General features: G+C 36.1%; 1 protein-coding gene across 2 annotated transcripts in view; it reads right to left on the bottom strand.

The window, feature by feature from the left end:
- Positions 1–6,895: 6,895 nt before the first annotated feature.
- Positions 6,896–16,597, bottom strand: part of tdrd3 (tudor domain containing 3) — a 33,614-nt gene continuing 23,912 nt past the window's right edge. The window contains exons 11-13 of one of the 2 annotated variants that reach the window (XM_077229788.1): positions 13,205–14,043; positions 12,330–12,455; positions 6,896–8,838 (exon numbers count right to left, since the gene is read on the bottom strand). In XM_077229788.1, coding sequence (XP_077085903.1) covers positions 8,800–8,838; positions 12,330–12,455; positions 13,205–14,043 — 1,004 coding nt within the window. In that variant the 3' untranslated portion in view covers positions 6,896–8,799. Of the gene's footprint in view, positions 8,839–10,193; positions 11,685–12,329; positions 12,456–13,204; positions 14,044–16,597 lie in introns of those variants that run through there. The other variant, XM_077229787.1, reaches the window with a different exon arrangement.

A 16,597-nucleotide genomic window follows, 5' to 3' on the forward strand; every position in this document is an offset into this window, starting at 1 on the left:
ATTGACACACAATAATAACTGTAAATCCACTTTTCTGTCTGGATCCAGTTGTTTCTGTGAATCGCAGCGATAATTTGCTTGTCTTTTCTGTAACGTTAGCCTTCAGCAGTCTGTAAAAATACACCTCAGATTTAGTTGTACAGTCAATATTAAAGCTCATTCCCGCTTTAGATGTGTTTTTTGTGGCATTCACACTGAAAGCCGAATCCGATGCTGCGGCTCAGTGTCACACGCATATCCTCAATGCTCGAGGAAGTATCTGTTAAGTGTATTAACAGTTAAAGCAACAGTAGCCGCGTTTCCATTACCCTTCAAATTAAAATCAAAACTTGAAAATACGGCCAATGGAAACACGTCAATTTCGCAAAAAACTCCCCTTTAACGCAAAAAAAGTCTTTACGCTCACATGAGGAGGTTTTTCGGGCAATTCGAAAAAGAAATATTTCGCAAAACTGCAATGGAAACAGTTTTTGCTCATTTACAGTCACCTGACGTAGATGACGCGGTGTGTTTGGACAGAATACGAGACTGAGTTCTTTATTAAACTCATAAAAGACAAAAGAATGACAGGAATACTGGATTCTAAACCTCACAGAAATGCCACAATCAAGATCTCGAAGCAGAAATGAGGAGAAACACCCAGAAACTCCTCATATGAGCCGCTCTCAGTATAAGAGTCTTTCCTGGCCATTAATGCTTGGATAACACACACACGTCTCCTTCGATTAATAATAATGGCCAGTGCAGCGGCTGAGATATACATAAACCCACCAACATCTGTCGCCATGATTTTTGGAATGATAATCGCGAGAAGAAAAAATGATCGGTTAATTAATGGAAACGGCATAATTTCGCAATAGCTTTTTGTCGACATTTATTGCAAAAGTTCTGCGCAAATCTATAATGGAAACGCACCTAACGTCTTCAGCTAGTCAGCGTGATCCTTTCAGCTAAACTGGTTATATCTCTGAAGAATAGTAGTGAATGTTTTATGAGTAGTAGCATAATCATATTCATCCACAGAGTAGAAGCACAACCAAAACAATGTTCTTCCACAAAATCCATGCAGTTTTGTTTTTTAAACACTAAAGGGCCAAAAGTTTAGCCTGGATGCCAGCCCGAACCCCGCCCACAAAATTTTTTAGGTCGGGAAGTTCGGTCTGGACTCGATCCGTTGAAGAGCTACTATGCCCGAACAAAAATTGTTCGGACCAATCAAATGGTCAGGGCGGGCTTTATACGATGATGGACAGATGAGCAACCATAGACATCATATCTATGTGAGTAACGGTAACGTAACCATCCACGTCATCAGAGCGCTTGGGTTGAATTCATGGCTGCCGCTGGAGAATTGGGTTGTGTATATTCCGCTATCGCGTGTGTTATTGAAGATGTAGAGATATAGCGCATTCATTTTAGAAGAGGAACAGAGAACCGCGATCAAGGCATTTGTCGAGGGGAAAGATGTTTTTGCCGTCCTTCCTACGGGATTCAGAAAAAGTTTAATCTATCAACTTTAATCTATTTCTCAATATACGTCACTTACTCCGTTGCTCTGATTGGTTCTAGGTCTATCCAATTGAGTGCAGAGGCCTTTTATTTAGTGGTTCGGTTGACAAACGCCCCATAATCACAGCCCAATGGAGCAGTTTCAGACTCACAATCTGACTAGAATCTGAGTATGACGACATCAGGTTTAACAAACGGAAACTGATTATAAAGTGTTACCAAAAGCTTTTTTCTCCTGATTTCCTCATTAAAGTAACGTATTCAGTTTACTCAAACCTGTTGACCTCTTGCCAGACTGAATCGAGTTTCATGATAAAGTGCTGTCAGAGATTGTGTTGAGTGAAGAACGAGTCTTTTCTTCTCAGAGACAAACGACCGTCGCATTTTACACTCAAACGGATTACATTGGCACTAAAAGTTAAGTGGAAGAGTAAAAAAAGTTAAAAAAAAAAAAAAATTGTGAAATAAAATCTTGAAAGTCTAAATTCAAAACTCATTATTTCCATCAACATGTAATGAGTACCCTAAATGTACAAGCATTCAGTTATAATAATACACAAATATACTTTAGTAATGCAGTACAATAACTCAAGTACTTCCCAGCCCTCAATGTGAACATCATTCATTCAGAAACTTGGCAGCTTGTGTGGTTTCAACACACCTCGGAGTTTACAAATGCCGTTTTTAATCCAGTGACATTGTTGTGGGTCGATGTGCAAAACTGGTTTTTGGTGGTTGTCGCCGACATTCCTCATCCATCAGCTAATATGCAAATCCTGCGTTGGCACAGAGAAAGAAGAATATGAGTATTTTTGTTGGTCTACTTTAACAGGCAAAACACACTGGTAATGAAAACCACACCGTCACATCATCATGAAGCTGAAGTATCACACACGAAGATACAATTACAAAATTAAAGCGTGATCCTGCATATTCACACGTTTGTCTTTCAGCATAAAATCTAGACAACTTTTGCAGGTCGTTCTAGCCAGAAACTGCACGCTTAGGAAGAGAATTGGGAAAACTTCTGGCTTACATTAAAAGAAGGTTTTAAGCACTAACTTTAGAAAGCTTGTAAACTTGCAGGTCAAGATGTGCAATGAGTTCAAAAGATCTCGTAGGGTCATCACTCGAACACACACACATCCGACGTGTAGATCATTAACCTTCCTCGTCTTAGTTTCAGACAAATTGACCAGAGATAACCTGCTATTACTGTCTAACCGCATTTGTAAAAAGTTGACTTTGCCCTAAAATGATGAATCTTACGAGAACATTCCTCGGGTCATAAAATAAAATAATCCTGTTTTTGGGACCATGTTTTTAATGTACAGATGCACATTTTTTGCCTCATTACTGCAATGCAAAATAAACAAATAATTAATTAAATTTAAAATAAATTATATTTGATTACTTTAGTATGCACAGATTTTTTTGTTTGTTGCATAATTACACTTATTTGCAAAGAAAAGAAAATGACTGGCATACCTTTTATTATAATAATTTGATCAGTATAATTTACATAAATACTATTGTAAGTAATAAGAATGTGCTTAATTAAGGGAAATAATGGTCCTTAAACGAGGCTTGATATGATCTTTATAGCTTTTTTCCGTTTGAATTTGGCGTGAATTTTGATCCAGACAAATTCTTGCCATGTTTCGCTCTCCAAAATCTGAATTCAAACTAAAGAAGCATTGCACATTAGAAGTTGCTACATTAGTTTCATTGTAAGGGCCATAATGAAGCACTTTAGCATTTCTGGCCCTTTCTTCAGCGCTGTAAATGAACACATTAGGAGCCACAATGCTCTTGGTGTGGGGCCGCTAGTTTAAGATGAATTAAGAAAGCCATATCAATCTCCATCTATACAGCTCCGCTCGACTGGATGAAACACGCTTACCTCGACCCAAACGCTCCCAGACTCATAAACCAAACCTGAGACTAACAAATCTATTGTGTCTGTGTCCTTTGCACTTCTGTCCCACAATGCTCCTCTGTTGAGAGGTGGTCCCGGGAGAACTGCACATGTGAAGCCTATATCACAGGGTTCATATAACACTGAGTCTCGAGTCCAGACCGAAGGCCAGGAGAGCATTCCTCTTTCTGTTCACGCCGCTTATCGGGTTCCAGACTGGAGAAATGAAAGAGAAAACGGCATGAGAACAACAGCGTCAAAGAAAGAGAGCCCTTCATAGAGTTGTTGTTTGCCAGATGTTGCTCAGGAGAGACGTGATGTTTAAATGAAGAACTAACCTGGTCTCGCATGTTTCTTCTGCAACTTGAAATCAAATCAAATAACTTGCATTAAAATAAAATGAAGCTTTTTTGGGACTATTACATTCTTTACATACAAAATTAACATGTTTTCCACTCAAATTCTCCTTGGTGCAATGCATAATAATCAATGATAAATAAATACATTTCAGTATGAAGTATGTAATACTAAATAATAATAATAATTAGATGTTTAAATAAAAGTACCAACATTGTCTAAATTTCTTCTAAAACCTGAAATAAAATAAAATGAATTAAAAAAAATAAACTTGATTGGGAGTATCACATTTTTTCCCCCACACAAATTTAGCATTAATTCATTATAATAATAATAAAAAAAATACATCTCAGTATAATGCCAGTGATGCTAAAAAACTATATGACCCATTAGATATTTAAATGAAGTACCAACATTGTGTAAATTGTTTCTTCTAAAACTTGAAATAATATAAAAATAACTTGCATTTAAAGAAAATGAAGCTTTATTTTGGGACCATTCTTTTTTCAACAAAATTAGCATATTTTCCCCTCTAGGATAGAAGCATATGAGTAGCAATATTCAATTTGAAATGTAATATGCAAAATGACAATGCATTTCCGTATTTGAACGTACATTTGCCATTACATTTGTGCAACGTTTGGTGCAAAATTAAAATTCAATTATATAATTTACATTTGCCATTTCATACACTAGTTTTAATATGTAACTTGAATACATATGTTAACGCTTTATAAGTTGCAAAATTCAAATGAAAATGCATTACAGAAATGATTAGATACGTTTAACATTTTCAAGAAAAAACTGAAGCAAAATGATAATTGAAATGTTATTTTTCATTTAGCATTTACACACACAGTTAAGACACTTACGATTGCATTTTCATTAAATGTCCTGCCATGAATGTAGCAAAATTAAATGTGCAAATCAAAAATGCATTCTGAGCCGATCTCTCCAATTGTTTCTCCTAGAAGATCCGCGATTAAATGAAAACAGAAAGAAATATTTGACACACAAAACTTGATGAGAAATGTTTAAGTTCATTCTGAGATTACCTTTGATTCCTGGGGTGTTTTTCTCAGGAGAAAGTGTTGAGTGTGGAGAAACGGCACGTATCGTGGGATTATATCAGGACAAATGTGATATAACAGCTCAATATTATTTTAACAAAGCTGCAAAGAGATTATCATGATTGAATGTAACGGTCAGATGCAGACGTGTTTAACATGCATTGATTATCATAGGGAAACGAAGGTCAAGGCTGTTCTTCAGACCTGTGTATGGAAAACTGCATGAATGTGTCACATGACCTTATGATGTTCAATCATGTGCATTTCGGTGCAAAAATGTCTCAACTTTTGTCAGACTCACCAAATAATGATACAAGAAAGATTATGGTTGACATTCGGTTCATTTGGCAAATCAGAAATGGAGATAATTTTGCATAATGCACAAAACTGTGGTGTCCCTACTTTGTGCGTGCATGCAAAAAAAAAACAGAACAAATGTTGCGCACAATATGCATGCATGCAAAAAAAACAGAACAAATGTTGCGCACAATATGCATGCATGCAAAAAAAACAGAACAAATGTTGCGCACAATATGCATGCAAAAAAAAACAGAACAAATGTTGCGCACAATATGCATGCATGCAAAAAAAACAGAACAAATGTTGCGCACAATATGCATGCATGCAAAAAAAACAGAACAAATGTTGCGCACAATATGCATGCAAAAAAAAACAGAACAAATGTTGAGCACAATATGCATGCAAAAAAAAAAAACAGAACAAATGTTGCGCACAATATGCATGCATGCAAAAAAAACAGAACAAATGTTGCGCACAATATGCATGCAAAAAAAAACAGAACAAATGTTGCGCACAATATGCATGCAAAAAAAAAACAGAACAAATGTTGCGCACAATATGCATGCAAAAAAAAAAACAGAACAAATGTTGCGCACAATATGCATGCAAAAAAAAAAACAGAACAAATGTTGCACACAATATGCATGCAAAAAAAAAACAGAACAAATGTTGAGCACAATATGCATGCAAAAAAAAAAAACAGAACAAATGTTGCGCACAATATGCATGCATGCAAAAAAAACAGAACAAATGTTGCGCACAATATGCATGCAAAAAAAAACAGAACAAATGTTGCGCACAATATGCATGCAAAAAAAAAACAGAACAAATGTTGCGCACAATATGCATGCAAAAAAAAAAACAGAACAAATGTTGCACACAATATGCATGCAAAAAAAAAACAGAACAAATGTTGCGCACAATATGCATGCAAAAAAAGAAGAAAAAAGCAGTTCGGTCGGATGCCATTCCAGACATAACAATGATTTGGGAGCGTCATTCAACTTCAACCTTTAACTTTGACTTCAAACCACTTTAATAGCCATTATTACTCTATTCTAAGATTATGTTAAACTAAAGAGCAATTCACAATCCAAACAATTTATGCGACCTCAGAATTGAGCTTTATAAATGAATCTTCATTCATTGAGTTGAACTGATATGGGGTAAACTGGGTCACTGTCACTGCATGAATTGATTTCCGAGCCTCTTTTTCTTCTGCAATAGTCTGACGTTCCCCAAAAAACTATATATTATTAATATAGTGTATGTAGGGAAATAAAACATAGTTCTTACAATGTAAGGAGAAAGAGAAACACTGTTTCTTTCAGCCGTCGGTCGGTTTAAACTCTGACTGATGACGGCACCGTAATCCCATTAACAATTTGATGTTTTAATTCTAAGAAACTGTGTCTGAAAATAACTGAGAACTAGTATCCTACTTAAAGTCTGAGTCTCGCCTCGTGTTCACTGTCAGATTCAACAAACGTTCAGTTTGAGTGAATTAGCGCTCCTTTATTTGACTTTCTACATCATTAAAATAGGTTCTGTCTCTTTAAGAGCCGCTCATCCCGAGATTTGTGTCACTGGCTTATTAACTCCAGTAATACTTTTACAGTTTAATATTTCCAAACCTCAGTGACCAGAAACATTTCACCCTTCAACTGCAAAAACACATGCAAGAAAAGGGCGTTTTTGCAATTGTGTCACAAAACAGATTCAAATGTTTGCATGAAACTTGTTGATTTTACAAAGCGTTTTTTTAGCTTTAATTTAAAAGAAACACGCTGAATCATTTACATTATCAGATGAGAAATAAATGAGTGATGCTGATTGGTCAATACAGTTAAAACAGCTCTGACGTGAAAGTGGATTATATCACAGCAGAAATACAGTAGAAACAATGAATTATGACTATAGCTGTTTTCTATGTGAATATATTGTAATTTTCAGCATCATTGCTCCAGTCTTCAGTGTCACATGACCCTGCAGAAATCAGTATAATATGATGATGATTGTCAATGTTAAAGAACAGCATTCATTTGAAATAGGAATCTTTTGTAGAATTATAAATGTTAAATGTCACTTTTGATCAATTTAATGCATCCTTGCTGAAAACATTTTTTTATTTCTATTTTAACCCATCGGTGCTCCTCGCATGACTGTCAAAAATGACCTTTTTTTAAATTATATTTCAATTAAATGAATGTACTATATTTTTATTTAATATTTTTAGGGGATTTTATGGTAGTAAATTACGTTTATGCAGTAGTTATAATCCATTTATTAACTTTTTGAGCATAGACCTAAAAAAAATGAAATTTTACACACTTAAACTCTCATAAATGGTGATCGTCTGAAGCACAGACTTCAGTTTGGCATCTTTTTAAAGACGACACGTGGCTAATTATTGCTGAATACTATTTACAATTTTTATTTGAAATATATATTTTCCAAAACATGTTTAACTCTAAATCAAAGCCATAAATCTAAACAGATTTGAGGTTGATATACTTTTGTTGTTGCTTTCGGTGAGCTTTAGTTTGGGTGCAGAACGAGCGTTTCCAATGTTTGACCGCGAGGAGCACAAGAGTGACTGTTTTCAGGACCATTTAACCTTTTCAAATCACATAGCAAGTGCCAAAACCTTAACCAAATTTTATACCATTCCAATGGTAGAAAGTAAAAAAACAAACCTAAAAGTAACCCCAAAAGACAAACATTTGAACAGCAGTGTAAACCAACTATAGTTTACACGTCAGAACCTGCTGCGTCCCGCCAATCACGCACAAGGAAACAAAACGGTAACTTTGACAGAGTTTGAATATCAAATACCATCAACCGGATCATTTACCGTGTTTTACACCCCTGCTCATTAATGCATTTCTTTTCCTAAAATCTCAATGTTTACAATGAACAGTTGCAATGTTTGCAAGACGTCACACACCCACAACCCAACTTTTCCCAAATTGAAAGGAAAACAAATACATTTCATGATACACATCTAATAACTCAGCTGTCATCTTGTGTCGTATTACAAAATATGCTATTGAGGAATTTAAACATTTCCATTCTGTCTGCTTATTTCACAGCATATAATTATGTAGGCAACACAAGTTGTGCTAGTTGTTTAGTTTGTGTTTTCTAGGCCAGTTCTCATCACACATCTAACCTAATTTGTCGGCACTAATCAGTAAAATGCAGAAGTACAAGCGCAGCTATTCAGAGATGGTCTCCACATCACATGCTATGAATTATTTATATATGCAAATGCATAGCTTCAACAAGCATACGATAAATCCATCCGCGACCTCAACGCCACACACAATAACAATCACACGTGAGTTTTCTCAAGCAAACAGTCCTTTCTTCATGATTTTGCATAAAATCCAGAATGTTTTGACGTTATTCTGAGCGAGTCGTCTTTGGCTACGGATGAGATGTTGTTTATGGTGTCTTTTGTAATGTGAAAAATGATATCGGCCCACCGCTGAGATCTCGGTTTCAGGCGGATGCTATCGACTTACTGTGTGTTCGCTTCACTGGCTACGACACATGAAGCTGGAGGGATGCACACCGGTCCGATGTTTGCTGATAAGGGAAGACACGAGACGCAATATCACTGACTTCAGTCCTCACGAACCCTCAGTGCTTTAACTCTGAGCTACTCCTGTCCTGTCTGTCCTATGAAATAACACAAAAAACACTTCAAAATATGTGAGCGACAGACGGCACATTTAAACCCTGCTAAATATTAACTAGAAGTTACGGTTCGGTGTCCGGCGTGTGTGCAAACAGCAGCTTGTCAGACATAATGTTTGATTAAGTTTCAGGCGTTTACGGTTTCATATGTTTAAAGGAAAATTAAAGTTCACGCAAATCTGTGAGACTTACTTTCTTCTGTGGACCACGAACAAAGTTATTTTAAATTTTGTCTGTTTTGTTCACACAATGAAAGTCAATGGGGTCAAAAATGACGACAAAAGCAGTTGAAATATACAGTTTTGCAGAAAGATTTCGAATAACATGAGGGTGAATAAATTATGACAGAATTTGCATTTTTGGTTGAACCGTCTCTTTAAAGCTGATGCATACACATTTTCAACGGTAACAAACTTTGCACATGCATAGTAAACGATGACCAAGTGAATCTCGAAGCACGATGCAACGATGCACTTAAAACGGAAAAGTTTGTTCTTTGCGTTTTTTCCGCACACAGACGACAATGTTGTCGAAACGATCCACAAAACGCTGTATTCTGCTGTCAGGCCAGTAGATGGCGATGTTCTTTGTAAAGACACACACACCTATAGACTGAACACAAACACTCGTGTGCATGACGTCACCATTTTCACAGATTTGCATTGTCGTAGTTTACACGGAGATGATAACGGTATCGTTTTCGAAAACTAGCACTTTATACTGGTTTCCTAAAGTTTGTGTTTTCAGGCCCGCAAAACACCATTGTGTAAATGAACAGCCAAAAAACATAAAGTTTTGTGTTTTTAGTTGAAAAGGTGTTGTGTAAATGGTCCTGGATCAAATCCAGGTCACATTTCAATGGAAGCTTGTTTCCGCCACAGAATAAAACATTTTAAAAGATAATTGCGACTTTTTATCTAACAATTCTGACTTTATAACACGCAATTTCGACTTCATATCATGCAATTCTGACTTTATATCTCCCAGTTGTGAGTTATAAAGTCAGAATCGCGAGTTTATTTCTCGCAATTGCAAGTTTATATCTCACAATTCTGACTTTATCGTCGCAATTACCTTTTATATTTTTAACACTGTGGTGGAATCAAGCTTCCATACATTTCACCCGAAAATCAAATGCTTCAAAAGTTCAAAATCAAACAGTTAAAATCAAAAGTTTTAAATAAAAAAAATGAAGTATTCATTGAAGGTTCATTGAGAATATATGTACAGCAATGCATACGTAACGGTTCCCACAGACATATGTTGTTCTGTTTTTATACACAGCAGCTTTAAACAAATCAGAAACAAAAGAAAACAAAAAAAATGACGCTCTGAGCTTTGCACAAAAAAGTGTAACACTTTTATAATTATTAATATCAAGTCCTTTACAAATACAGCAGCCGTTTGCATGGCAAGGTTCACAGAGTCCAGAACTCATCATACAAGCCCTTACAGACCCGTCTCCCACGAGACACAGTCAGATATTCTTCAGATATGTTCTTTAATCTCATCAGAGATCAGTCTTAGAATTTAAAAAAACAACTTTGAGACCAAACACAAATGCATCAGTTACGGATTAGTTGTTTCCTTTTAACTCGCATGAAGTAGTGCATATCGAGCGCAGGAAATACCTCGCCATTACAATACCATTACAGACGGTGCGTCAATTTATTGTTAATGCTTATTGAGTGAATCTCACGACAGCTCAAGTCCAGCTCACATTCCCATAGAAGCTTGCTACCGTCACAGAATAAAACATTTTAAAAGATAATTGAGACTTTTTATATCACAATTGTGAGTTTATATCTCACGATTCTGACATCTTTTCTCAGAATTCTGAGATATAAACTTGCAATTGCGAGTTATAAAGTCCAATTCTAAGGAAAAAAAGATTCTAATCTTTTTTTCTCAGAATAGCATGTTTATATCTCACAATTCTGACTTTATAACACGCAATTGCGACTGTATATCACGCAATTCTGAGATAAAAGGCTAGAATTGGTCAAAAAGCGGAAACAATCTTCCATATATTCCACCCCAAAATCTGGGATTTTTTCTTTTTTTTTATACATTTTGCATAAAGAAAATGAAGTCCATTGAAGGATCACTAAGACACTTTTCCATTGTGACATTTTCATGAAGATTATGCACACACCGAAACGTGTTCAACTTGTAAGTTGAGTTTTCATTGATTCTAATTACAGTCATTTTTAGTCATCAAAGTCAAACTAAAGACGGCTATAAAAAAACTTTACTTTTTTATAACAGTAAAAAGAACTGAAAGGGCTTATTTTCCATGCAAAAAAAAATAAAAAATTCACAATGCAAAATATAATTTTTTATTTTAGGATGAAATATTCTGAGATTCACTCTATTAGCATTTCCTATATAGCTGTTAGTATTGATGCTTCTGAAAAGGTACTACAAACCACATGGTTTTTTTTCTCAATTAGGGTTGTTTACTTGTGGATAACGAGATGATAATGATAATTACCTGCATAGGGAGAGAACATCATGTTGCATTTATACTGTTCTACAGAATCTACACAATGCTAGAAGTGTCTATTAGCAGAAGAGTAACAGCCGTAAACCTGTCCTAGTCCTGATCTAAGTGTGTTGGTTCACCAAAAGAGCACTAATTGTTTGTTTAGTAGGAATGAGCAAATCAAATGAGTTGCCTTGCTAGGGACAGATTTGCGTGCGAGTGTGTGTCAGTCTCTTGCACGGGGCGGTTGATAATATTGTTGCGTCGGTCGAGAGCGTCGAGGTTGTCCGTCTCCTCCTCTTCGAAATTCAAGGGAATTCTGATAGTAAATGTCTTCGTCATCCTGTAAAGAAGTTACCAGGACATGAGTGACTAATGTTACTAATAAACGCAAGTCTAGTGCATCAGTCATGGCAAACAAGACAAGACTGCTCTTTAAAGAAATACAACACAGCCAAAATTTGAATTTGGGAATTTGGAACGTGTGTCTTTAATGCATATGAACATTTTAGCATTTAAAAGGTCTGTTCCAAAACTCATGCTGACTACATAGGAAACTGTCTACCAAGGCAGCGTACAAACTGAAACGAAACTTGGAAAAGGTTCTGAAACTCATAAATAGTGAGTTTTACATTAGCATAATATCACAATGCTTTAATACAGGGGTTTTCAAACTAGGGTCAGTTAACAGTGTGAAATAACAAGAACAAAGAATCAAAACAATGGAGGATATTCTGCTTTATGCACTCTTCTTCGACTAATGCACAGTACATCACTGCGTAACTGTGCATATCGCCACCTAGTGGAGCTTCGGTCTCATCGTTCACCTTGCGCATGCGCTGTTGTACACGCACGCACGCGGTCACAATAATTGGGTTGCATGTGGGCTGAACCGTCCCGATGACGAAAGTTACGTCAAACCGTCTCGGTGCGCGGACGGACGAAGTTTACTTTGGGTTTAAAGTATCTCAGGTGATCTGATGCTTACCCACACATCCATGTGCAGAGGTTTGATATTGTGAAGCAGAACTTCTTCGCAGTTTCCGTAGTCGCTGAACACAACCACAGCCGTCGAGCCTGAAGGGTGGACCGCGTCGATCCTCGCCCGGTAAAACTGACACGAAAATGCAGGATGTTACACAAGTACACAAAATGGAATATGCAACAAAAGCGTATAATTAGTGCTGGGTAATTAACAATTAATCACATCCAAAATAAAAGTTTGTTTTTACATAATGTATGTGTGTGTACTGTGTCAAATTAATTTGTATATATATATATATATAAATATAAAAATACACACCAATGCATGTATATATTTAAGAAATTGTGTTAGTTATATATAAAATATCTATATATATGAAAATATATATGTACACGCAAATATTTCTTAAAAATATAAATGCATATGTGTGCAATTATATATATTTAATTAAATTATATTTTATATGTATAGCGCTTTTTACAATACACACATTGTTTCAAAGCAGCTTTACTGAAAGAAAATGTATGAGTCCACATTATAATTTACAATGATCTGTTATCAGAGGTTATGTATTTCAGAAGTGTACATGTACAAAATCACAGTTATAGATAAATGTATTAATTTAAACCATGTAATAATTTAATGGAGAAACAATGAGCTTATTGAAGTAATGAATACTTGTTTGTTAATAAATGATTATGACATTTAGAAAAAAGAGTTTGCGTCATATGAAGTTTTTGCAGGAGTTGGCGCCATCTCTTCATATATATATATATATATATATATATATATATATATATATATGTAAAAAAACCCTTTTTTTGGCCCAGCACTAATAAATGTAATAATAATGCAAAACAAAAAGAATAATCACTGACCTTGTTGTCTTCCCAGTAGAGGGCGAGACACTGGTCACCCGCTTTCCAGTTTTCGTAATTATTCGCGTCCGCTGGCTCTCGCTGACCTTTGATTGGCCCGGATCTCTTTCTGGGGGCGGAGTTATGCGTGTTGGTTTGCTTTTGAGGCGGGCCTGAAGACTGTGGTTTGATTGGACCGCTCCGTCTGTGCTCGAAATCACCATTAGGGATCTGCTTGTTTGAAACCCCAGTCACTTTAATGAACTGGCCTGATCCCACATCCTGCGAAACGTCTTTTTTCATTGCATCCTGGGAACGCTCAAAGTAGCCCGAATTTGGCCTCTCTGGCTTGCCTTTCCTTCTGTTGTTCCCCTCATATCTGCCTTTAGGATCTGGACCGGATACAGCAGGATTTGAGGATTTGTGTGCCGTGGATCCATTTGATTGGTTTTTCCTTTCGGGCCATCCTGTCCCATCATGCTCTTTCCATCCACCATTATGAGGTTCCTGCTGGAAACTCTTTGAGCCGCTATGTTCCTTTCCTTGCTGTTCCCCGGGCTTCCCCGTCGAGGAAGATGCAATTCTAGCATCTTGACTGTCGTTCTTCCATCGCTCTGATCCTCCTCTTCCCGTTCGCTCGCCATCCCTCCATTTCTGTGGCTGGGAAAAGGTGGATGAGGCTGGAGTAGGTTTAGGGAAGTCTCCGTCCCTCTGGAAGCGTGGAGGCCTGTCGTTTCTCTGCGACCTTCCCTCACTTCGAGGAGCGTGTTTGAACGGGCCGGCGTCTCTGGAGAAGTGATCGGCGCTGGGGAAAGTCATCTTTCCTGGGTGGTCTTGTTGTGAAGGATGGTTCTTTGACTCTAGCGAGTTAATTATAAGAAAAACAGGAAGTCAATTGCGGCACAATTTGGGAGGAAAATAATAATTGCCATTTAAAATGTGATAAAAAAAGGGGGGGGAAAAGTGTGCTGTGTTGCACAATTTGACCAAAATTGTGATTATATATCAATATGGCTATACAATAATAATAATAATAATGATAATAATGAGTTGCTTTAATGTGCAAATGTATGTTAAAGCGACTCAAACGGATGCAGACCATGTGGAGCAGTATTTACTGTGAATCGAGATCATCATCATCATCAATGGCGGGTCATGAGCTGCTCACGTCTAAACCATATATTTATACAATTTAATTGGAGTCATATTGCGATTTTGGCTTTATTTTGATTGAGCAACCAGTCCTACATGCTATGCCAATGAATGATATCTGTGATCAACTGATATTGATTTTTTTTTTATGGTCGATATAAAGCCGATATATAATATCTCACAACATTTATTTAAATATAGTAAAAACACATGTATAACAATTACTGAAATTAAATTTATATTCATGACATAACATTTACTAAATTAGAAATAAAGAGTTTGATAATGAATATAAATTTATATTTTAGATAGCAATGGATGATTCTGTAATCCTATTTTAGTATTTTTAAATGAATTTCCTGGACTTTCAAAGCACAACTTGAACTTTTTAAAGGACTAATCAAACAATATCTTTATAATCTTTCAGACTCTAAAAAAGATAAATAGATAGATACATATAAACTCAATAAAGTGCAGCAGATGCAATGACTGTGGTAACTTTAACCATTGAAAAGATACTATGACAAAGATATTGCTTTCTTTATTAAAAAATGATTTATTTTTCATGAATATATGATTGATCTGAAGAATGAAAGCTGCATTATATACTTCAAAATACTTCAAGCACCAACTTAGTCAGTGCTTAAATGATATAAAAGCATATTTTCTGAATGCAGACAGTAGATTATTAAAAGAACTGCAAATGCTATAACACTTTCTCATGATAGAAAAGCAAACACTTCTTTGTATACCGTTTATACAGTTATTATACAGAACTGTTAAAGCGAGACCGTAAACTAACGTGAGAGTGAAACTAACGTTCTCAGCGCTGTCGAAATAAAACACATTAGCCAAACAGGAAAACTTATCGGCCAATGGAGATAATTGAAAAAGGCCAAATATCAGCAGAGCAATAATAGAAAGATTATTTCAATATTTGCTAAGAAAAGCCTGCAAAGATAGCTCAAGCTCACTGAATAGCCAGTTGTTTGGCATATCTTTAGTGCGTTGCATTTAAATCACCTTGATGAGAAACGCATCAGAAATAATAAGAGGAAATACCTAAAAGTTCTTTCAAAAAACCCAGACAGTCTCTTCATAAGGGATGTGCAACTCCGGTCCTCGAGGGCAACTGTCCGGCAGAGTTTAGCTCCAACCCTGACAAAAATAATTTTTTAGTAATCCTGAAAACATTGATTAGCTTATTCAGGTGTGTTTAATTAGGCTTGGAGCTAAACTCTGCAGGAGAGTGGCCCTCGAGGACCGGAGTTGCCCATCCCTGCTCTTCATGGAAATATCACCCAGGACAGTGATGATGCAGTGCTCTTCAAAAGCACATCTACAGTGCGCTCAGGTCATTCACACACTGAATGTTAAAACTATGGCCGTGAACGAGCAGAAATGGTTTCTCCACATATTAGCCTGTCTGTTTTCTCCTGAAGCCATATGTCAGGCAGAGCTTACCCGCCGCTGAGACTTCTCTAAAGCCGACTAATAGAAGCGCCTTCATTTGGGACTGGCCATCTGTTTGACGGCCCACCGGGACTCCAACATAAGAGGAGATTAAAAATCCTGATGCAATGTTCCCATTATTAGGACTTCTTTCATTGCACAAGCAGTAGGAATGAAGCAAGCGATACAATAGTTTGAGAGCGAGTGATCATTTACAGTAATTAAAACACAATAAACTCTCAGGCTGATCACGACTTCAAAACCAAGCAGGGTTTTTTATCAACCCTGAAATGGTTTGTTTTGAAATAATGTCAAGCTAACTACATTATCCCACTTTTAAATCAGATGCTTGAAATGCTGATTTAAGCTGGAAAATCAGTGAAATTGGAACGATGCAGAGATATAGAAGTGTTAACTACTTTAGAAAGTTGGCACAGAAAAAGAGTTTTCTAAGACTGTTAAAAATTGAAAAAGCTGAAGTAAATATTAGATGAAACGAAATAAAATAAGTTGAAAGGCTTAACATTAATAATGAAATACAATTACATTAAAGCTGATGATTAAAACTAAATCAAATAAAACTTAAATCACTAGTTAAAAAAAAATAAACGGAGCAATTCCAATAGGGTCAAATGATAAAAATGTGAACTAAAATTAAACAATATAACCATAAGACTGAATTCAAAAAAATAATAAATACTATAAATAATCAGGGTTCCTACATATTTTCCATTTAAAAATTCCATACTTTTTCCAGAATTTCCAAACCTCTCTATATATTTTTCAGACCATATTGAACATAAATGGTTC

This window comes from Siphateles boraxobius, unplaced genomic scaffold, assembly GCF_051911475.1.
Source record: "Siphateles boraxobius isolate OS27281-9 unplaced genomic scaffold, OSU_SipBor_1 135, whole genome shotgun sequence".
Classification (NCBI taxonomy): domain Eukaryota; kingdom Metazoa; phylum Chordata; class Actinopteri; order Cypriniformes; family Leuciscidae; genus Siphateles; species Siphateles boraxobius.